This window comes from Penicillium rubens (assembly GCF_028828025.1).
Source record: "Penicillium rubens strain IBT 27055 chromosome Unknown utg000003l_segment0_segment0, whole genome shotgun sequence".
NCBI lineage: Eukaryota > Fungi > Ascomycota > Eurotiomycetes > Eurotiales > Aspergillaceae > Penicillium > Penicillium rubens.
Genome location: NW_026890601.1, coordinates 6,421,680 through 6,444,515, shown reverse-complemented (window position 1 = coordinate 6,444,515; position 22,836 = coordinate 6,421,680). Strand labels below are relative to the sequence as shown.

At 48.9% G+C, this 22,836-nt stretch overlaps 10 protein-coding genes across 10 annotated transcripts; 7 read left to right on the top strand and 3 right to left on the bottom strand.

The window, feature by feature from the left end:
- Nucleotides 1-519: 519 nt before the first annotated feature.
- On the top strand, nucleotides 520-1,521 carry N7525_008686 (quinone oxidoreductase family protein; the record flags this gene model as incomplete). The annotated part of the gene is made up of 1 exon (XM_002562748.1): nucleotides 520-1,521. The coding sequence occupies one exon, from the start codon at nucleotides 520-522 to the stop codon at nucleotides 1,519-1,521; it is 1,002 nt and encodes a 333-aa protein (XP_002562794.1).
- Nucleotides 1,522-1,750: 229 nt separating this feature from the next.
- Nucleotides 1,751-3,205, bottom strand: N7525_008685 (uncharacterized protein; the record flags this gene model as incomplete). The annotated part of the gene is made up of 1 exon (XM_002562747.1): nucleotides 1,751-3,205. One exon carries the CDS (start codon nucleotides 3,203-3,205, stop codon nucleotides 1,751-1,753), a length of 1,455 nt encoding a protein of 484 aa, XP_002562793.1.
- Nucleotides 3,206-4,114: 909 nt separating this feature from the next.
- On the top strand, nucleotides 4,115-6,444 carry N7525_008684 (uncharacterized protein; the record flags this gene model as incomplete). The annotated part of the gene is made up of 2 exons (XM_002562746.2): nucleotides 4,115-4,269; nucleotides 4,335-6,444. The coding sequence occupies 2 exons, from the start codon at nucleotides 4,115-4,117 to the stop codon at nucleotides 6,442-6,444; spliced, it is 2,265 nt and encodes a 754-aa protein (XP_002562792.2).
- A 141-nt stretch (nucleotides 6,445-6,585) lies between these two features.
- Nucleotides 6,586-7,339, bottom strand: N7525_008683 (3-hydroxyanthranilate 3,4-dioxygenase; the record flags this gene model as incomplete). Its single annotated transcript, XM_002562745.2, has 4 exons — nucleotides 6,586-6,848; nucleotides 6,898-7,003; nucleotides 7,075-7,088; nucleotides 7,165-7,339. The coding sequence occupies 4 exons, from the start codon at nucleotides 7,337-7,339 to the stop codon at nucleotides 6,586-6,588; spliced, it is 558 nt and encodes a 185-aa protein (XP_002562791.2).
- A 517-nt stretch (nucleotides 7,340-7,856) lies between these two features.
- Nucleotides 7,857-9,003, top strand: N7525_008682 (amidohydrolase family protein; the record flags this gene model as incomplete). Its single annotated transcript, XM_002562744.2, has 2 exons — nucleotides 7,857-8,479; nucleotides 8,541-9,003. 2 exons carry the CDS (start codon nucleotides 7,857-7,859, stop codon nucleotides 9,001-9,003), a joined length of 1,086 nt encoding a protein of 361 aa, XP_002562790.2.
- A 361-nt stretch (nucleotides 9,004-9,364) lies between these two features.
- N7525_008681 (aldehyde dehydrogenase) lies at nucleotides 9,365-11,027 on the top strand (the record flags this gene model as incomplete). The annotated part of the gene is made up of 3 exons (XM_061214459.1): nucleotides 9,365-9,749; nucleotides 9,849-10,097; nucleotides 10,153-11,027. 3 exons carry the CDS (start codon nucleotides 9,365-9,367, stop codon nucleotides 11,025-11,027), a joined length of 1,509 nt encoding a protein of 502 aa, XP_061068890.1.
- An 858-nt stretch (nucleotides 11,028-11,885) lies between these two features.
- On the top strand, nucleotides 11,886-12,353 carry N7525_008680 (RidA family protein; the record flags this gene model as incomplete). The annotated part of the gene is made up of 1 exon (XM_002562742.1): nucleotides 11,886-12,353. One exon carries the CDS (start codon nucleotides 11,886-11,888, stop codon nucleotides 12,351-12,353), a length of 468 nt encoding a protein of 155 aa, XP_002562788.1.
- A 299-nt stretch (nucleotides 12,354-12,652) lies between these two features.
- On the bottom strand, nucleotides 12,653-14,463 carry N7525_008679 (arylsulfatase; the record flags this gene model as incomplete). The annotated part of the gene is made up of 3 exons (XM_002562741.1): nucleotides 12,653-13,927; nucleotides 13,989-14,206; nucleotides 14,274-14,463. The coding sequence occupies 3 exons, from the start codon at nucleotides 14,461-14,463 to the stop codon at nucleotides 12,653-12,655; spliced, it is 1,683 nt and encodes a 560-aa protein (XP_002562787.1).
- Nucleotides 14,464-14,970: 507 nt separating this feature from the next.
- On the top strand, nucleotides 14,971-16,257 carry N7525_008678 (uncharacterized protein; the record flags this gene model as incomplete). The annotated part of the gene is made up of 4 exons (XM_061214458.1): nucleotides 14,971-15,095; nucleotides 15,150-15,297; nucleotides 15,355-15,462; nucleotides 15,514-16,257. 4 exons carry the CDS (start codon nucleotides 14,971-14,973, stop codon nucleotides 16,255-16,257), a joined length of 1,125 nt encoding a protein of 374 aa, XP_061068889.1.
- Nucleotides 16,258-22,225: 5,968 nt separating this feature from the next.
- On the top strand, nucleotides 22,226-22,699 carry N7525_008677 (uncharacterized protein; the record flags this gene model as incomplete). Its single annotated transcript, XM_061214457.1, has 1 exon — nucleotides 22,226-22,699. One exon carries the CDS (start codon nucleotides 22,226-22,228, stop codon nucleotides 22,697-22,699), a length of 474 nt encoding a protein of 157 aa, XP_061068888.1.
- Between the last annotated feature and the right edge of the window lie 137 nt (nucleotides 22,700-22,836).

The window sequence follows — 22,836 nt, the reverse complement described above, 5'->3', positions numbered from 1 at the left end:
GTACCTTATGTAGCAGTAACTACCGGATTCTAGGCCGATACGCATTTCCCGATCGGGGTGACTGACGCTTGGCCTGCTCACTGAGCACACTGAGTATCTCACCGTATAGGCCACATAATTGTACTTGCGCGTAATGATAGTATGTTCCGGGTAAAAAATACCTTTCGTGTGCCCGTAGGGCCAATCACGGAGTAATCCGACAATGGCCCTTTAGTCTACTTGATGAAATGAGCCACTCACGGGTCTATCCGGCTTTCCATGTGTTTCTTAATCTATGCTCTTAATGTGGCTCCTTTGAATGCTTCCGGGATGAAGTACTTTGTACATCTGCTAAGGAGACCATGATCTGTCTAGCGGAGTTACTCTTGCATGACTTGACTTCCATTGTTAGCCTTGCTCATCCGGCGTCTTGCGACTTTCGAAAGTACCAAAGCACCGACCACACATACTATACGAAATCATCAAGCAATTGACGCACTACCTTTTTCTCACTTGTTAAGTGGTTATCATCTCGGAACCATGGACACACTCCCACAATCCATGAAAGCCGTCGTCATTGACAAGCACGGCGACTCCTCTGTCCTTCGCCTTGAGACTCAACATCCTCTCCCAGTGATGAATGAGACGGACGTCCTGGTGAAAGTACATTACGCCGGGATCAACTTTGTCGATACATACCAGCGTAGCGGCCTATATCCAGTGAAGTTGCCCCTCCAGGTCGGCCGTGAAGGCGCCGGTACCATCGTCGATATTGGTTCCAATGTCCCTCCCTCGTATGGCCTTCAGGTTGGGAACCGGGTGGCAGTATTCACCCAAGGTACCACAGCAGAGTACGTCTCTGCACCGGCAGAGAGCGTCATGGTCTTACCGCGATCGGTATCGACGGAACAAGGCGCTGCGATCATGCTCCAGGGCTTGACAGCTTGGACGATCGTTCAAGATGCCCATAAGGTTGAGCAGGGGCAGACAATTCTTATCCAAGCGGCGGCTGGAGGTACAGGTGGTATGCTCGTGCAAATGTGCAAGCACCTCGGGGCGACTGTGATCGGCACCGTGTCGACACCGAAAAAAGCCGAGACTGCGAGGAAGCACGGATGTGACCACGTTATTCTCTACAAGGACAATGATGTGCAAGAGGAGGTCATGCGAATCACGAGCACGAAGGGCTGCCATGCGGTTCTCAGTGGGGTTGGAGAGGCTACCTTTGCCGAAGACCTAGCCTGCACGAGGAGAAAGGGCACTTTGGTTTCGTATGGCAACAGCAGTGGCGCCGTGTCGAGTTTCCGAGTCTTGGACTTGAGCAAGAAAAACGTCAAACTTGTGCGACCAACACTGGCAAACTATATCATGGAGAGGGATGAGTTTGTCCTCCGATCGCAGCAGTTGTTAGACTTAGTTGGGTCTGGAGTCGTGCGGCCAGAGTTGGGTGGTGAATATCGCCTGGGGGAGGTAGCGCAGGCCCAGGATGACCTTACGACCCAGAAGACCACTGGAAAACTGTTGATCAACATACAAACTTAAGCATAGATGGTTCTGAAAAAGGAAAGTGGTATACAATATACAGAAATGTAGAATGTGTCCAAGGAAAAGCCAACCAATTCTGTTAATTCTCACGACTTCGGAATGCAAGCCCCAATTGTGCAAATAAGACGGCTATATTCTAGCGTGGGTATATACCCATGTGTAAATTGATGAAAGGTATGTACATGATCCAAATAGAATATATTTCAACTCGGATTCATCGATTCTCTTACATCGAATTTTCCTGTCTTGTCGCCGCTCCCAGTTTAAGGTCTTGAACACATTGTCGACATTTCAGAAGACTCTCTTCCTGGATGTTCTTGTATAGTATCATCTCGTCCATAGTTGCCGCACCCAGGGCGAGCTCAAACTCTCGCCTGTTACTGCAAGGAACCATTTTTGGTGACCCGCCGTTGGTCGTCCCTGGTTTTGCAAGATTGCTCTGGAAGATGCCCGCTGCGCTGATAGGGAGGAAATCCTCGTACACGATGGGCTCGTACACCACGTAACCAGATCTAATCAGATACTCGAGATCATCGGACTTGGGAGTCTCTGACGATTGCAGTTGGTCCCAATCAACACGGTATTGAAACCACGCTAGGCCCTCCGCACGTAGCTCCTCCCATGAGTCGGGGAATCTGGCGAATTTAAGGGAATATGCGTCTCCATGTGCGGCTGTAATGCCATCCTGCAAGGCTGATTGCAACATTGAGTCGTACATCTGGCGCCCCTTGATTGTTAAAGCCACACCTCGTTGCTCGACCTCTCCAAATCTGGCTGTGTGATACCCAGACACGGCACTGGGCAATACTCTCGGGTCGCACTTATTTCCGTTTGGAAATTCAATCGCCTCCTCAATGGCTTTGAAGCTGGTTTGTCGTAGGAGAATGGGACATTTCCTTTTCGGTGGACCTTCGACGTATTCCTTCAGCGGAATACCCTGGTTGAGCATATCGGACTGCACCTCATCGATGTCCAAGGTACGAGGCGTGAGATGGTTGATGTGTGGTGACCGAAAAGCAACAATATCGGCTAGGACAGAATTATCGCGCAAGAGTCGCATGTAGTCGTCGTAAGGAACAGCAGCACTAGCATGCCATCGGAAGCTATCCCTCGCTTCCTGGACGAACTCCTCAGCCTCGGCATCTGTAAGGCCACCGTAGCGCTCACAGATGTCTAGCAGCTCGTACATCCGGTCTGAGAATATTTGACGGCGGGCAAGAGTCTCGGTGGCAATAGTTCGGAGCTTTTCATCTGTGATTAGGTGTAACTGCAACAGCGAAACAAACAGCCGAAATGGATTCTTGGATAGCTCCGATGCGCTATGAGGGCGGAAGCAAGTCGCATACACTGGTACGCCCGCTGCGGAGAGGTCGTAAAACCCAGTAGGGAGCATGTTCATTACGTGTAGCACGCGGCGCACTGAATGTAGTTCTGCCGGTGTACCAACTCGGATCGCGCCATGTCGTTCCATGTCGATGCGGTCTAGGTCATCTGTGGCTTCCAAGCGCTGGCGTAGTAAACCGTCCTGCTCAAGGGTCGTCTTGTTGACACGAGAGACAAGAGACAAGAGTCTTCCATAAAGAGGGACCTCAGACGCATACATGGCGGACATGGCCCTGGAGAAGGCATCACGGATTTTTGCTGGCGCCGCGTGGTGACGGCTGGTGGTCTCGGACTTCATGATGCAGTGTCTTGTATCAATCCTCTGGTATGATTAATGTGCAAGGGTACTTCACCTATGATGCCAGGCCTATTCATAATTCGTGATAATATTAGTACTATAAAAGGTGTTCGTATTCCGTGCCATTCCCCGGGAGTGATCCGATAGGCCTCATCTGGAAATTATCGGCAGACCCCGGGGGCTTTTGGTATAAGGGGTATCAGTGATAAAATTCACAACAGCATCCTCATTATTTCTGATTGTGCTTGGTAACAGAAGATAACATATCTTTATAAGGCAGACCTGTTGACATGCAATGCATGCAGGGTATGCGTTTGTCTCTGTGCAGACTGAGAATTTGCCTGGTTTGTCGTGTTTGTCATTCTCGGAGGCTCCAGATTTATACAGCCTCCTTTCCATAGATTCATATCATATCATTCTTCCTCCTTCATCCTCTTGGTAGCATGTAGCCCCAAGAAGACCGTACCTAGGTAAGCTATTATAGCCCTTCAAGTCTCATGAATAGAATAAGAGCACACGGTTGGTGCATATACCCGTGGACAGTTAGACTGCTAACAAGCAGAAGCCAAATGGAATTGAAAATATACCAATCCTGAAATTTGAAATGAAATTTGATACTGTTCTGTCATGCTGATACATACCTCGGTACACCTGTACGCTAAAGCTGAACGTGGAGACAGACCCCACACGTATGTTCGATAACACGGGGGAATTCCAAGGTTGTTAACTTGTAATTACCTAGGTAGTCAGTTAATTACATACGGTTTGATTGGTCCTCAGATGTTTCTACCCCAGATTGTTGGGGTCGTGCTTCAAATCTCCACTGTAGCAGGAACGCGTTTCTCCCCCAACCCCTTTCCCCTCGCACTCTTCCAATAGTGTAAGGGATTCCGCAACACGCTCAGCACAATGAACGAACGTCAGCGGGTTTGGCGCGCCTGTCAGATATGTCGACGGAAGAAAGTCAAGTGTGATGGCGAGCATCCATGCGAGAGCTGCACTCGCAACCAGGCTGAGTGCGTCTATATCGACCCGTCCGTCAACATGAGGATGGTGGATCCGCAGTGAGTTTCCTTCTCTTAACCCCCCGGTCCCCCACTGCAAGCGACATCGCTGAACGCTGGTTTAGATATCTCATGAAACTAGAGAGACAGATCCAGCTGATGGAAAAGAGATTGCATCAGCAGTCACAAGCACAGCCATCAACCGGTCATGACGACCAACTCAGTGAAAATGTCCAAGCAGGCGAGGAAGACCTAGACAGCGGAGGAGCAATGCTTCGATCTGTACCTCGTCCGATAGCTGCGAACGTGTCTCATAGCGACGATGCCAATCATGGTCCCTGTTTATTGCCTGACCAGCCGGCAGACGGTCTCCATGAAGGCCCTGAGGCCCAGCAGCAGGAAGACGTGGTGACGGCCCCACAGCCCCCAGAGCCCGCTGCGATCGACGTGACCCGATTGCCGGAGCCCCTTCTACGGCTCATGATTGACCTATTTTACCGTTCCATATATCCCATATTCCCCATTATCAGCCAACGTGATTTTCAGCCGCAATTTGATCGCTGGTTATCGGCTCATCAAGGCTGCCTTGGCAGCGAGGACGACGACTTTTTGCTGCTCTTATATGCACTGCTCGCCGTGGCATCCTTCCTGCTGCCAGAAGAGCACGCTATCTTTGACCAACCTCACCTAAAAGCTTATAAACGAGTGGACCTAGGAGGTCTGCTGTGCTCCCATGCGACTTCCAAGTTTCCGGGACGGCCAACTGCACATAATGCCACGTCAGCCACCAACTTGGTTGTTGCGCAAGGCCTTCTAACCTTCTATCTCACCGAGTGTGGCAAGGTGAACGACGCTTGGATCACAGTTGGCCACGCGATCCGCCTATATCAAGCATTGGATCTTGAAAATGGTGTGGATGCGGCGGCCGAAGTGGAGGCGAGATGCGGCGTACATGGGAACATTTGGTGGTGTTTATATATCCTGGACCGATCTTTGTCGACAGCGCTCCTTAAGCCGTTGGCGATCGACAACTCCGAAAGCAACATGGATCACTATGATGGAGAGAGCCAATTGACTTTGATACCGGAGGACAAGATCGATCCCTGGTTCGCAGTCATTGCCGAGTTTCACATCATCATGGGTCGTATTTACAAGTCCGTGCGGTGGATTCGCAGACGCCACCAGCCCCAGAATGCTGCGCATGGGGATAACAGCATGCTGCAGTCATACATGAAAAAGTATGATACTGAGCTGCAGACGTACTACACCAAGCGTGTCCTGCCTAAAATGGAAGGACCCCATAGTGCGGCTCGGCCGCTCGCACTACAGAACGTTGCCGAGTCATCTTACTATATCGGAATTGTGCTTCTCTACCGCACGTTTATTGAGCGGCTCAAAATTGAGGACCCTGAAGTGTTCTTACGTTGCGCCGAGGCCGCGTCAAACTGCATCAGGGTCACTCCGCAAGTGATGGCCACTGTGCCTGCCAGTCACTTTGTGATCCAACAGTGTCGGGCGGTATATACGAGTACCAAAGTCCTCTTACATTGCATACGCATGGCGAAGAATACAGGCTACACCAACAAGGCCTGGCCCGATGTCCAGAGAGGCTGCGACATGTTGCGAAAGACAAAGATTCAGTGGCCGGAGGTCAAGAGATATCAACAAGTCACTGAAGAAGACATGTATCTGACGCAGGTTCATCTTAGCAAACACGAGCTATTCCATAGAGTGTTCGGTCGATACGGCATGGAGTCCCAAATAAGGCCATCAGGAAACGGCGAAACGAATCACGGGTCGCCGTGCAGAACCAGGACCAGCCACACTGACAGGCCCCAAGGTTTGCCGGGCGTCGCTGACAATGATGCCATTTCTAGTCACCGGGACCCATTGAACAATGCCCCTGAGGTGGATCTAACAAGGACGCCACAGAGTCTCTTATCACATAACTATGGGCAAGAGTCACGACTTCCTGAAAGACAACCAAAGCGGCGCAGGCTATCACAGAATTTCAATGTCCATCCTGCTCCCTCCCCCTACTATGCGCTGAACACGCCGCCCATACTTTCTGAAGCAGACAGATTGCCTATGCTGAACGCGGCCATTGGCTCCAGCGATTTCCTTCTACCCGGTATTCCTCCTCTGCCGTCCGTACCGCGAGATTGTACACCAGACTTGCTTGACGATAGTATGCTCATGTCATCCTTCGATCTATTCTTCTCACATTCCGAATGATAAAACTGGCCATCACATTATTTTCAACTATAGCCCCATTCCTATCCTAATAAATATGTGGTAGGCGGAGGCTGGTGTATAGAGGTGCCAACCAAGGCCTCTACGTTGGCCATCGCCTGGGAGTAGCCGCATCCATTGGGATCAATGCGGCGGCGCAATCTCCCCACAGCCGCCGCACTTTCGTGTACTTTCATCCGTCATCCAATGATTAATGAGATCCTTAAGCTGCGTTTCGATGTCAGCGCAGTGGAACGACTCTTCCCGGATGATGCTGGGAACAGTCCGGTGAGCGTCTGCATTGGGGCAGTACCACCTTATGCGGTCGACTACGTGCGGGGGCCGAGTGCGCTCCATGACAAGGCCAATGGTTTCCTCATACCGGATTGGGCAATGCGGGATGTCTCCTATGGGAGTTTAGAACAGGCGGAGAGCAAGGATAGCAAGTTACCGTACCAGGCAGAAGGAACATTTCGCCTTCTCGAATCACAATGTCACGAAAGCAAGTGCCATTCTCGACAATCTTGAGCAGCATGTCACCCTTGATTTGGTAGAACCACTCCTGATGCGCAAATACATCCCATTGTCAGTTTCGAGTTTTTGTTCTTGACGTTACGACAAAGGGATACTCACCTCTGTCTGGTTGACTTTGTTCCGAACGACCACGTTAGCATAGAGCACCTTTCTATTGCCTTGATCTCCATCTAGATGGAATATACCCACTGTGGTAGTCATTCCTCGTGTTCGGCCCTCCAACTGCCATTAAGATGAAGTCCTTTCCAGAATACAGACATTGATTATTGACCGGGGGCTGTAACTTCTGGGCGTTCGCGGATAGCCACGAGTGCAGAGTAACGGGTCCCGGAATAGAAGTTTGAGCGGACGATGCGTGCTCCATGTTTTGCTCTTCGGTAAAGAAGTGAGTTAAGAGACGGAATCTAGAAGATGGCGAAAGAATGGGCTGCTCTCATGCGGCGAGCTGGACACAAATAGGGGTTTCTACTGTGCATTCGCAGTTACCCCGGACCGGACAGCGTTCCGAATGAGCCTTCGGATAGATCCATATTGATCTTCTGAGTTCCGACTGCCATAGCGACAGCTGCTCGTCTATATCCGGAAATGTCCACCGGGCAAGACACAATAGGGACAAGCCCGGCCAAACTAAAGCATCCCTTCACTTCTTATTATTGCCAGTTCCACACCACATTTCTTGCACGGAAACGTCCAAACACTTGTGCCCTCGCGATACATCACCCATCCAAGTCCAACCTATATACCATTTCAGTTGCCAGCGATTTAGGATGACGATTAATTGGAACAGCTGTTGCTGTGCTACTGAGCAGCATCTTCAGCCCTTTAGCAGAGAGCGATGCACCAGCAAAGGTCCATTTCGAATCGACATGCATACTCACATCATGCCGCCATATTTGCCTGATTTCTCTACCTCTCATTGCGTGTCGCAGTCAAACAGCCAAGAATGGATTACCCTTCGGCCGCATGATACGCCGGGCGGCATATCCGACGGCCAGAACAGCCCAACCGCCAGCAAGGTCGATATGTTTGTCGGCGACAGATTTTTCCGTACGGTTGAGCCCAACTGCTTTGACCCATACGTCCGCATCGCAGAAATGGATGCTTCGGGTGTGGATGTGCAGGTAATTAGCACGGTGCCCGTGCTGTTCTCATACGACAAGCCCGTCGAGCCAGCTGCGGCGATGGCCCGATACCTAAATGACCACATCGCGTCCGTGTGTCGCGATCATCCTCGTCGATTTGTGGGCTTGGCAACTGTGCCTTTGCAGGATGTGGCTGTGTCAATCAAGGAGCTGAGGCGCGCAAAGGACATCTTGGGACTGAAAGGTGTGGAGATTGGCACTGAGGTTAGCGGGAAAACCTTGAACAGTGCCGACTTCGAGCCGTTCTGGACTGCATGCGAGGAGTTGGATTTCCCAATATTTGTCCACCCTCTCGGATATGAGCTCGAACAGGAGAACAAGGAACGATGGGGGAAGTACTGGTCAGCATGGCTAATAGGAATGTAAGGGATCCGTTTGGCACTCAAGCTTATCATCTTGACGTCTAACCATATGTCGATTTAGGCCCAGCGAGACAGCGCTTGCAATGCACTCTATACTCTCATCTGGTGTTCTGGTGCGCCACCCGAACCTGCGTTTCTGCTTCGCCCACGCCGGTGGGGCTTACTTGCCCCTTCTCGGCCGAATTCAGCATGGATACGATTGTCGTCCTGATCTGGTTGCGCACAGCTCCCAAGGAGTGCTTCCTCAGGACTATATCCAGTCACAGCAGCACAACATCTGGCTCGACAGTCTGGTGCATGACCCAGATCTACTGCAATTTATCTGCAAGAAGATTGGAGCGGAAAGGATCATCATGGGCAGTGATTACCCATTCCCACTCGGCGAGATGCCAGTCCCAGGCGAGATGCTGGCCAGTGACGCGCAGGTGGGCAGCTTCCTTTCACAGGAGAAGCGGGCGCAGATGTTGTCAGGGAACGCCATTGAATTCCTTGGGCTGGAGGGCATGTTTCCCGGGTGTAAATAGTTACATGTAGATACTATACTAGCGCCAGGTGTATTTGCCACGAGCTATCATCATTCTCAAAATCCTTGATCAACGGTGCATACAGTAGACAGAGCCATAGCCATATCAGCATCTTCTACCACAATCCAAGTAATGTCTTTTCTCAGAGAGCGTCACACTCTTGTCTCGCGCCAGCTCATGTCGGGGCGAGCCGCGGGTCCAGCATTGAAGGCGCACTTGTACCGGATCGTCTCCGTAACAGCGGATAGGAATTGCCGTGCTCCGCGTGGAGACACGTCACCGTAATACTAACTCAGCAGGAATTCGTGGCTTATAATGTTGGCCTTGGTCGACATCAGTTTGCACCTTCACCTGCTTCATCATGGATGCTGTCTCCACGCTATGGGAGCTCGACACATTGGAGAGCGCAAATGACTACCTGGCAAGCCATGGATCCAATGCCCCCCGCCTACAACACTTTATCGATGGCTCCTTCGGTAGACATTCAGAACCAGTTGAATGGATTGAGTCATTAAATCCTCGTTCCGGCAGGCTCCTGGCGCAAATCCCCAGCGGCACGGTGACTGATGTGGACCGCGCTGTGGATGCTGCTTCGATAGCGTTCCTGACATGGTCAAAGACGTCGCGACAGGAGAGGTCACAAGTGCTGATGCGGATTTCCGATATCCTGGGTGAGAAGAAAGAACTTTTTGCAGTCTGGGAGAGCATTGATCAGGGGGAAGACACTGGCTCGGGCCAGGGTCGAGGTAGAGCGTGCAATTTCGAACTTTCGGTTGGTTCTTTGCTCCCCGTCGCTGCCAATAACACATTCCACTATCATCTACTCCTTAACATGTAACGAAAAGTTGTTGACAGATTGTTCTCTCTCAGATACTTTGCTACATATATCCTGCACGAAGAGGGCGCAGTGCGATATGTTGATGGGCAACCATCCACCTTGACATATGAACATCGATCGCCCGTTGGGGTATTTGGGCTCATCTCACCGTGGAACATGCCACTGTATCTCCTGACGTGGAAGATCGCTCCTTGTCTCGCATTTGGATGCACAGGTGTGGCAAAACCAAGTGAAGTCACCAGCATAACAGCGTTTTGTATGTCCGAACATTAGCCAAAAGCGTGCTTGTAGCCAGCTAACTCTTTGGCCAGTGCTAGGTGAAGTCTTCCGGCAAGCGAAGCTACCAGCGGGCGTGATGAACCTTGTTTTCGGCGATGGCCCAGGCACTGGCTCAGCGCTCGTGAAGTCGTCGCGCGTGCGAGGAGTGTCGTTCACCGGCGGCACGAACACAGGCATCCGCATTCGACAGGACACAGTGGCTGACATTGGGAAGCATCTGTCGCTTGAGCTTGGTGGGAAAAATCCAGTCTTAGTGTTTGACGATGTCGACCTAACCAAGGCTGTTCCTCTCGCTGCTCGGGCGGCGTTTGAGAATAGCGGGCAAGTCTGCCTGTGCGGCTCACGTATCTACGTCCAGCGCGCAGTGTACGCGAAATTTCTGTCTGCACTGGTTGAATACGTTGAAAGCAATTACAAGCTCGGGGAGACGATGGGTCCGGTTGTCTCGCGGGAGCACTACCTGAAGATTCGCGGCTATCTGGTGCAGGCTCAGGAAGAGAACGCTGTCTTCCATACGGGAGATGTGCCGGATGAAGAGCCTCAGCAGGGTTTCTGGATCACGCCGACGGTCCTTACTAACCTTCCGACCGGCAGTCGAGTCATGCGCGAGGAGATCTTTGGACCCGTCGTCACTGTGTGTCCCTTCGGCACAGAAGAAGAGGCCATCGCATTGGCAAACGACAACCCTAACGGGCTGGCCGGTATTGTCATGACCAATAACCTGGCCCGAATGCGTCGGGTGGGCGAGCGTATCGATGCCGGATTGATTTGGGTCAATTGCTGGCTAGTTCGAGAGCTCGGAACAGGATTTGGGGGCATGAAGGCGTCTGGCACCGGCCGTGAAGGTGGAGCGCACAGCCGTGATGTCTTTACCAATCTGCGTACCCTTCATGTGTCGCACTTCTAGCAGCTCGGATACCACTGTTCTCCGAGAATCCTAACACAATAAGGCTACAGATAAACTGAGTATTTGTATATATAGACCTTGCGACCGCCCCAATGTCCCATGCCGCCCACTATCAGGTTGTGGAAGCTTCCTAGTTAGTAGTGGGGGGTCTAACTTTTTCACTATCACCTACCTCCAACAACCACTAATATAGTACGTAATTGACCAAAAAGGTGATATACCATACAATTTATTAAATTGGGTATATTATTCATACTAACTTCGCTAATTTAACTGATAGACAGTACATTTTGAGGAAATTTGTACGTCGAGCATGTTTTATAGTCTCATATATATCTACACTCAATGCAGCCGCAGCACCTTCTACATATTTTGAATTCAGTTTGAAAATAATAAGAAATACACTGATTTAACCCATTGTATACTCCTATCCAAGTAGTATACGTAGTATTATAGGATATCTTGCGTAGTTAAAACATGAAATTACCTAGGTAACTATGACTTTGGGAAGACATCCATGGATGGATCGCCCGCGGGCCCCAAGTAGGTATTCCAAGGTTCTTAGTAAGCGGCCCGGCCCCCGGGTTTGGCTTGTGAAGGCCCCGGGCCGAGCCGGAGGTCCACGGATACATCCTTGGACCTCAGGCGGTTCAGTTCAGTTCCCTTGCTCATTTCAAAGAATATTCCGATGTATGCGGATATACCCGAAGCATTATTATAGTCCCCTTAGCCTTGTATTTTATGTAAACATACTTTTTCTTGCCAATTTTCGTCTTGTCAGACTGTACTCAGTTATACCTGCCTGCATTATCTACCATTCCCGACTCAACAGACTACCCGACTCCCACACCACAGACCATGTCGTCCACAATCCCATACTTCCGACCCTCAAACCACGCCCAAGGCTTGGCCAATTATCCCCATGCACGGACTGTGCCATCGAGCAACGGCCAAGGATCATATATATACGTGTCGGGAACATCTTCGCGCCGTGGCGATGGAACATTCGTCGGCGCCACTCGCACAGAGGATTCCGCAGGCAAGGTCACGCTAGACCTAGACATCCGACAGCAAACCGCATCCGTCCTTTCCAACATACACGCAGACATTCAAGCGGCCTCGAAAGGGAAGGCAGGGATTCACGACGTCGTCGACGCGACGGTCTTCTTGACCAGCATAAACGGCGACTATTCGGGCATGAACGAGGAGTGGAACCGTGTGTGGCCGGATCGCACTACAGCACCAGCCCGGACAACGGTTGAAGTGCGCGCATTGCCACGCGAAGAGATACTGGTGGAAATCAAATGTGTTGCGTATTACCAATAAAATGCAAGAGCCCTGGAGGTAGACTCACGCCATGTATTAAACCGCGCAGCTGGCCCTGAAAATTCAATATTCTTGAACTCTTATGTATATTTGTCAGAACAGTAGATATAATCAAGAACCGTAATGGGTATCGGGTACTTAAAGCTCTCTTTGAACAAGGTCCTCGCTACTGCAGTCTGCCTGCTAGGCCTACTGGAGAGTAGCATACCACAACATAGTGGTTCTTTTAACAGCTTTTATACGAAGAAAACTAAAGGGCAAGCAGTTCGTCAATAACAATTAGGTTTTATTATATCTTTCTAATCTTCATAGCAATAACCTTTCTCCTCCACTACATAAGATGGTTGTGCCGAGCCTTGCACCAGTCCAACATCATAGACATACCGATCCCACTCCTTTATCAAGTCTGCAAAAGTGTCTGGCAGGTGGTCCGTTAAGTCATCACGTTCGCCGGGGTCCTGGACCAAGTCGTACAGTTGCCACCTCTCAGGGCCATACGGTTTGGGGATGTACACCGCTTTGTATCGCCCTTTCCGGATAGCCTGTCGACCGAAGAGTTCCCAGGCCATGACGGCATTATCCGAGTGGATGCTTCCCGTCTGTCCCGTCAGGTAGGGAACCCAGGATTTACCACGGATAGGGGCCACGGTGCGGCCACGGTAGGTTGTTCCCGGATGGTCAACCCCTGCGAGCTCGAGTATAGTCGGAGCAATATCCATTACCGTTGCAAACGAGTGGTCAATACCACCCGGATAGCTACGAGCCGTTAGGGGAGGATAATTCAGAATGAACGGGACGCGGATGCCCCCCTCAGTGGTGAAGGATTTGTACAGACGCCCTGGTGCTGTAGCCGCCGACGCCCAGTGCGGCCCATACCAGACATACGAATTTTTCCTGCCCATGTTCTGCAGGGAGTTGTCGTAGTACTGCGCGATATGGTCATGGACATCGCCCTTGATAATCGGAATAGCCTCGAGCAAGAGACCCTCGGCGCCGTTGTCAGACATAAAGAGGATAAACGTATTCTCCAGCTCGCCCTGCTCGCGGAGATACTCCACGACACGGCCGATGTGCCGGTCCATGTTCTGGACCATGCCTGAATAGCACTCCATTGTGCGGGCGGAGAACGCCTGCTTCTCCGCGTCGAGTTCCCCCCAGTCCCGGGAGAGGTCGTGTCCGCCGACAGCGACGACGTCGTGGGGGACTGTGTGCTCGGGAATTAAACCGAGCTCCTTGAGGCGCTTCAGGCGGCGCTGTCGCAGCGCTTCTGGCCCTTCGTCGTACACGCCGCGGTAGTCCTGAATATCACTGTCCGGGGCCTGCAAGGGCCAGTGGGGCGCCGAGAAGGCAAGGTAGGCGAAGAATGGCTTCTCCTTTTCAGCTGCGTCTCGCTCGTCCAGGTATCGGATTAGTTTCGTTGCAAACGCGTCGGATGAGTAGAAATCATCTCCCAGCTCTTGGGGTTGGATGTGCTTGTCATTTTCTACGTAGAAGACATTGGTCTCACCAAGAAGACCTGGGGCGTTGTTGCTCTCTTCTAACTGGGGTTCCCACGCGTAGTGATTTGCAGCACCCTGGGGGATAGTACGGTTAGCCGATGAACCTTGGGGATGATAGATGACTATAGAGCCTTACAGGGAGGAGCGAAAACGACCGGTCAAAGCCTCTTCGGCATGGCCAGCGCTCAGGAGTCAGCCCTAGGTGCCATTTCCCTGACATCAGCGTGTGATAGCCAGCAGCTTGAAGTAGCTCGGGAAATGGTGCTACGCGATCGTTTAGATAGCCCTCATAGCCCGGTTTGCCCTTTTGGTCCCCGGTCCACGTTTCGGACATTGTCCCTATGCCTGCAATATCTGTGCGAGGGCGGTGCACAGTTAGCCCACTGGGTCAACCGAATGGGTCTATACTCAGGACACCTACGATTGTCGGTTCCGCTTAATAACATCGCCCTCGTCGGCGAACATGCTGATGCTGCGTGGAAATCGGTAAAGCGGAGGCGACCGTTGGCTAGGTTATCAATGTTGGGAGTCTTGATCTCTCCACCAAACGCTCCAGTGTCGGAGAAGCCGAGATCGTCGGCGACAATGACAAGGAAGTTTGGTCGGGTCATGTTGGTACTGACTTTCAGGATTGATGAGGCAATGTAAGCAACCTTGGGCTTTATTTATATAAGAATCCGATATATGTTTCGGCACCGTGTGTAAAATTACATCCTCACTGACCAAACTTATCTGCGGCATCGCCGTCGTTGGATGGGAATGAAACGGACCGGCTTCCGATTGGATGTCCTAAAGAGATATCCATTTGATGTTCTCACAGATACATGTACGAACTGAACTTACTGTACACAGTGGAAGTATAGGTTCCATAATAATTGAAAAATACTAGTACTCTAGTATACTGTCATCTGGATCCGAGTATGTGGGGAATCTGTCTATTGTGCTATCCCTGAGGTCCCCTTATTTCTACTTATACACCTGCCTACAGCCTATATTTCATGGATAGGCTGACCTCCTTGAGTATTGATACCATACGCATTCTGTCACCATTTAACCCACCTTCTCTCGCAAATCCTTGTCAGTTGATCGGTAGCCTGACTAGTGGTTGGAACACTACCATGAAAAGCCACAAGGACGGCGAGGCCATTGACCAGACCGTTATCGGTTCCCCATCAGGAGCGGAGGATACAGAGGCTGAGACGGCTCGAGATGTCTACGAAGGTGGTCAGTCCGTTAAACGAGGGTATTTAATCCCTACTGCAAGTCACTCGTTTATGGCTCTCTGACTCTCCAAAAGGATCAAAGCCCGACACTTTAAACTCATGGCGTTTGGCAGCGCGGTCGGAACGGGTCTGTTTCTTGCAATCGGCGAAGCGCTCAGTCGCGGAGGCCCGTTGTCTGTGTTTCTGTCCTATACCCTCACTTCAATGGCGGTCTACGGAACGGTGAGTTTGACAGGAGAAGAGTGAGAGATTTACTAACGACTGGTCATCCTTTTCCAGATGCAATGTCTAGGAGAGATGGGTACCTGGATGCCCGTTACTGGGGCCATTCCACTCTATTGCTCTCGGTTCGTGGACGATGCTCTCGGATTCGCGGTTGGTTGGAACGTGAGTGCGGACGCTAGGTTCCACGTGTCTGGGTCACTAACAAGCGGGCAGGTTTGGTATGCCAACGCCATGGTCGTCTGTACCGAGGCATCCGCCGCGGCAATTGTGATCCAATACTGGACGACCACGGTGAATCCCGCTGTCTGGATTACAATCGTTATCATAGTCGTGATTCTGCTCAACATCATAGCTGTGTCTATATTCGGCGAGGCCGAGTTCATCTTTAGCATCGTCAAGCTAACGACAATGATAGGGCTGCTCATCCTATCCTTGGTCATTGACCTGGGCGGCGCGCCGGCCCAGGACCGCCTGGGGTTCCGCTACTGGATGGTTCCCGGCGCGATGAATGAATACATCGGAACCGGTGCCGCTGGGCGCTTTGCAGGCTGGTTCGCGACGGTTATCGCAGCTGGGTTTGCGTTCGGCGGCTCTGAGGGCATCATCGCCGCTGCTGGCGAAGCCAAAGACCCACGTAAGAACATTCCAACGGCAATTCGCATCATCTTCTTCAGGATCTTGGTGTTCTATGTGCTGGGGTCATTAGCTGTGGGCCTGATTGTGCCGTACAATGACCCCAGGCTGTTAAGCGGCGGTGCTGGCGCGGCCGCTTCCCCTTGGGTCATCGGCATCGTCAACGCAGGAATCCCAGTGCTGCCGTCCATCTTGAATGCAGTTATCCTGATCTCAGCCATTTCGGTTGCTAATAACATGCTCTTCAATGCCTCTCGATATCTATACTCCCTTGCGCAATGCGGCCAGGCACCGCGGTTCCTTCTCCGCTGCTCATCAAGGTAGGATCCCATAGCCTCTCCTGGCTTCATTCCTGTTGACATGCATGGTATGGTATGTCTTTATGCCTTTGTCCCTTTGTGCAGACTGAGCTTTTGCTTTGTCAGTTTGATATGTCAGTTTGTCAGTTTGCCATTCCTTTATTAGTACAGGCTTCATATACAGCCTGTTTTTCCATAGATTCATAGTATGCATCTTCTTCCCGATTTTCCCTCCATGCTAGTTCTCACTAGCAGTCCTCCTTCGTAGCCTCAACAGGTTATGACGCCCTCCATTTTCCCCTTTGCTTTATCAAAGTGATACGTTAAATGAGCATCTCCCCGCGGGGGAGCCTCACCATCAAGAATAGCACTGTCGATAGGCTATTTCTTGCTTCATTGGGAGAATAGATTTGAGGTCTATATCTCTCACTTTTTGAGATATACTACGATAGTATTTCTCTCCCTTTTCTTTAAGAATTTTGCATGGTGATTGCACTTCTCAAAGCCTTTTGATTTGCATATACCCTTTGACAAAGAGGGGTGCATCTTTTTTGACTTCTTTATCACTTTTACAAAGAGAGTATCTCACCGAGTACTATCTCTTTTGACAAAGAAGCTTTGTTGTAGTATCTCACGTTGAGATCTGCATTTATTTTTCATCAGCCACGATGGCTGAATCCTCCAACCAACCAGTAGACCGAGACTGGTATGCCAAGTAAGATGTCATTGTTACAGACCAAGCTATTAGTCTACCGGAAGTAGGGAGTTTCAACCTCTACAAAATCACCCCACCGCTGAAAGAACGAACCGATTTTAACAACTGGATGGACCAAGTGGAAAAGGTCCTACGGAGCCACAAACTTCACAATCTGATCAACACCGATATCCTATAGCCCGCTGTTAACGATCCAAATGGAGAGAAATAGCATACTCTCTCCCTACAAGTGAGGACATAGATAACGAGCAGTATAGACCACACCCTAGTTCAGGAGATCAATGCTCGTGGATCAAAAATTGGTTTCGCCGATGACTTTCTAGCTGAATTGAAGAAGTATATGAAGGGTGAAGGTCATAGTGCTTTGAAAGCAGCTGTAAGAAGCTTTAAGAAGCTATCTCGGAGTCAATTTACAACAAATGAGGAATTCATTCATACTATGAAGCTTCGTTACAAAGCTGTCTGTGACCTCAATAGAGAACTTCCTCCATACTACGCTCTGGAAACCATATTATCAGAGCTTAGTGATATACCAGAACTCAGCGGTTTTATCGTTATAAAAGACAACGAGCTCAACGCTATTGAGAAACCGGCTAAGACAATTACTATTATCGATTTTTATCGGTATAGTACTACAATTCTAGATTATGTCAAATCTAGTAATGCAGACTCCCTCGCTCTCTCTACTCTCAAGAAGCGCACCAATCCACCTATTCCGACTACACCGGCTACCAATTCGAACACTAATAATATAGCGCTTACGAATAAACCGCCAAAAGGTGTATCTACGGAGGAGCATATGAAGAAGTGGCTAGCGTATAAACCAAAGAGAAGTGATAACGGAAATTGCTCTTACTACAGCAAGAGACACGGAGTGAGTAGATATTTCTATCTATATCCTAATCTCCGCTACCCAGGTTGGATTCTATCGCTAGGTTTATAGATCTATAAGAAATCGACAAGTACGCCAAATACGGTATCCAATAGCACTAAATTCAAACAAGACAAAATTCAGCCTATATACGGATCCCAAACAGATAGGACCCGCCAGGCGAATCTCTCTACACCAGATGCCGGATCTGCACCTAGGTTTATCATAACATCCATCAATGTCGATTTCTGCAAAGAAGGTTTCAATCCTTCTTATATCATAATAGAGAGCCGGTACGGTAAGAAGGTCATGGCAGAGAGCCGATATAGTGAAAACGTGATGGTAGAGACTACTATCCGGGAGGATAAAGCAGGTATAGTGGACCCTTCTGATTCGCTCTAAAAAGAAGGGAATGCTCTTATTGCAATCCAGCTATCTGCTATAGCTCCAGGATATCTATGGGTTTTGGATACTAGCGCTTCGGAGCACATTTACAGTGATGAGACTGTTTTTTCCACCATACAGGCCTATACAACTGGCCAGGAATATGAATAGTGGACTTCCGGCAATAAGAAAGTCAAAGCGGATGCTTATAGCATTGTCAATCTAACGCTCCACATTGGAGATAACATTATACATGCAGCTTAGGAAGCAGCTATCCGGACGACACTAGCTTGCTATCAAATTAGCATTTACTATATTTACAAGAAGGGTGGACAATACAATCTGTTTTCACTTAGGACTGCCGAAAAACAGCTGGGAATCTGGTGGAATAGTAAGACTAGAGCTTTACATAATGAATACGACAAGCTTATTAGCTATACCAGAATATACTAAAGGGTCCCATTTTTACAACTCGTTTCCCCAGCTCTCGGTGCAGCTCTCATTTCTATAGAGCTTGCACACCGAAGGCTAGGTCATACTAGCAGTCATACTACAAAAATCAACCAAGCGGACCTAGGCTGTGACGTGCACTAGGACGACGAGGGATATGACTGCGAAGCATACAGACTCGGCAAATCAAAGCGGATTATATCTCGCTCCCAGCAAGCGAGAGCAACTAGAGCAGGCTATATGTTTCATATCGATCTACAGCCTATATCTCCTCCTGGTTTTAATCTAGATGCCAAATCTAATGCTAGCAAATTTGATAGGAACCATATCATAATCATTACAGACGATGCAACCAGATACCGTCTTACACCATGTCTTGCTACTAAAGCGGATGCTTCTCCAGTTCTCTAGAAATTTGCTTAGGAGATGCACTAAAAGATGGGATGCTGGCCGCAGGAATAGCGGATCGATAGCGGCACGGAATTCTCTATTTTTGCTAAATGGGCTAAATCAGCTCCGATAAATATGATAGTCACTTTATCAGCTCCCTATGCACATAAACAAAACGGTGTTTCCGAGTTTTCTAGGTTTTATCTTTTACAAATTGCCCGCACCATAAGGATTGATACTAGCGCACCACAAGAACTCTAGCCAGAAGCTGTCAATACAGCTATATATATCATCAATCGACTAAGAAAGCCAATTTTAAAACATGGAGCTCAGGGACATGAGTTTCATGGTGCTTAGGGAGATCAGCTTTATCAACAAGCTCCTATCATAGTATAGAGGAAATCATTGAATATAAGATCCCCGGAGAACGTCTCTCTTTCCTTCCTTCGAGTATAGTATGCTAAGGCATATATTCATATCCCGAAGGAAAAGCGCGTTTAAAGCCAGAAGATGGAGGCTAGAGCATGGATTGGCCACCTCGTTGGATACGAGGGTGACAATAGTCATATCTATAGGATTTATAATCCTAAAACTAAGAGGGTTTCTAGACACAGAGATGTTGTGTTTTAGGAGTAGAGATAGGGTATTCCTCACTATAATAAAAGGGATATCATCACGGGAGGACAAACTATTAATACACCTCCCCCCATTTCTCACGTTAGGAGAAGTGTTGGTTCACCTGTCATTACTACCAATAAGACCAGGCATTCAACCTAGGATTTGCCGCTATTAAACTCACGCGTGGAAGAAATTAATAAAGAAGAAGACTATACTCTCTTCACAACCCCTATATAAGCGGAAAAAGGTAAGAGACCTAGTTCTAGAAGACCTCCAATAATAGGTTTATAGACCCCTTCACCAAGCGCACGAACTGTCTCTATCCCTTCTCTATCAGAGAGACAGAGAAGACCAGACACAGATTCCTCTTCTCCGGATCTAATTATAGCTACACCTACACCGTAGCTAGCTACTATACGGAGGTTAACACGCCAGACAGTAGGAATTCCACTAAGGAGGTTTGATAACGAAGACTAGGATAAACATGGAAGAGCTTTATCCGCCATTGGTATTGCTTTTGCTGCTATCCCGGAAGGTCTAAAGACATAGCAAGTGAAGATTCCCCGGAACTACAAGGAAGCGCTGAATTCCCCGGAGAAAGATCTATAGCAGGATACTATGAACAACCAGATCACTAAATTAGAAGCAGCCTAAGCTTACTAGCTAGTCAACACTCCGCCGAGAGGAAGCACTATCTTACCAGGAAAGTGGGTTTACGACCTCAAATATGATAAGGAGGATTATATTACGGAGATAAGAGCAAGATAGGTGATCTGTGGTAACCGCCAGAGACCTAGATTCGATTTTGACGACACCTATACACCGGTTGCTAGGCCAGAAAGCACCAGACTTTTCTTATCTATGGTCGCTATCCGAAACATAGAATGGGAGCAAATTGATTACACCACTGCTTACCTCAATGCACTCATTGATAAGAGGTGCATTTTCATAAGACCGCTAACCGGATACTACTAAGGTGATCCTTCTTCGACGTCTAAATCCCCTTTCCGGCTGGACCAATCAGGATCTAGCAAAGTCTATATACTAAAGCAAGCATTGTACGGACTTCGACAATCAGCAAATCTGTGGTACGAAACGCTAAAAGAGGAGCTGAAAAGACTAGGTTTTGAAGAGCTTCCAGATGAAAGATGCATTTTCATATATAGAGAGAGAGATCTCTAGCTTTTGCTCTATATTAACGATATATTAAGCGCTACTTTAGATAAACGACAAATCCAATGGTTCAAAGACAATATCATCTTTAAGATCAAGGTGATTAGTGAACTAGCTAGGTTTCTAGGAAGCAGTCTGACAAGAGATTTGTCAACCATTTTTGTTAACCAAGGTGTATACCTAGAAGATCTATTACAGACAGCGAGTCTAGGCAAGGTTTCTTCAACATACCTACCTATAAGGTCATCTTACCAACCGCCTTTCTCTACAACAGAGACTGACACGGTCTCTCAGACAGTCTCTTCCCCTAAAAAATCAGCATTTGGAGAGGATATTAGCAAGGTTGCCTGGTTAGGCATACGCATAAGACCTGACATCGCTTTTACTATAAACAGACTGCAGAGAAGAACTGCAAATCCCAGGAAGCAAGACCTTGATGCCCTTTCCCAACTACTACGCTATCTGAAAGGCGCACCTATCTATGGGATATAACTGACAAAATCTAATTCAACACTAATTGGCTATATTGACTCTTCGTTTAACGACTGCGAAGATGGGAAATCAATAGAAGCATATGTCTTTTACTATGCTAGAGCGCCAATTTCATAGAGCTCGCGGAAACAAGACATTATTGCCACAGGAAGCACTATTGCTAAATACATTGCTCTCGACGGAGTAGTGCGAGAAGCTTTCTATTTGAAAAAGATCCTTCTCCAGCTACGTTTACTGGATGACACGAAGCCAATTCCAATTCCAATTTGTACGGACAGCGACAATGCCGTTGCAATTCTCAAGAAGGACTCCTACAATAAAGGAACTAAGTGGTTGGATGTCAAATATCAATTTGTGAAACATGCTATGAAGACGAAGCAGATCGAGATCCAGCTTATCGACAGCAAGGAAAACCCGGCAGATGCATTAACAAAAGCACTGCTAAAAGTCGACTTCGAAAGGATTCGAAAACTGCTGGTGAGCAAGAAGGAAATGACAGACTAATTTGATGATTTTTACTATGATTTTTACTATGCAAACCAGATTGATTTTTGCTTTTGATGCTCAGTCTGGGGGGGTGTGTTGACATGCATGGTATGGTATGTCTTTATGCCTTTGTCCCTTTGTGCAGACTGAGCTTTTGCTTTGTCAGTTTGATATGTCAGTTTGTCAGTTTGCCATTCCTTTGTTAGTACAGGCTTCATATACAGCCTGTTTTTCCATAGATTCATAGTATGCATCTTCTTCCCGATTTTCCCTCCATGCTAGTTCTCACTAGCAGTCCTCCTTCGTAGCCTCAACAATTCCCCCGAGAAAAAAAAAAACAGTCGTGTCTGACCAGTCCTTTCTCTCCATTTCAACAGAGGGATTCCATATTTCGCCGTCGGCATAACATCATCCATGACACTTCTTACCTACATGACAGTCTCCAGCGGCGCCAACAAAGCCTTCCTGTGGTTCATGAACATCACGACGTTTAGCAGTTTCCTGACATGGATGACCATTGCCCTGTCGTACATCCGCTTCCGTGCAGCCATTAAAGCCCAGGGAATTGGCATCAAAGCCCTCCCATATCGGACCCCCTTCCAACCCTACGCCGCATACTTCAGCCTCGTGTATTTCGGGTTTGTAGCTCTGGGGAATGGGTTTGCCGTCTTCACGGACGGAAACTGGTCGACATCGGATTTTATCGCAGCGTACATCGGCCTGCCGATCTATATATTCCTCTTCGCCTTCTGGAAGATCTTCAAGAGAACCAAGCTGGTCCGAGCGAGCTCTGCCGACCTTTCATTTCCCGGACAGACCACAGTCCACGATGGATTGAACTTGGAAAACGTCGGCACCGGCTACAGCGAGTCCCTGAAACCCACTTGAGCATTTATCCGCTATGTAGGCTCATATTATCACTCACCCCTTCTTTTGGCGACGATTCATCTGTCTGGAATAGCGCGAAGTACTATACTATGAGATCCGTAACGGTACTCTATTTCGCTTATCAACACGTTAGACCC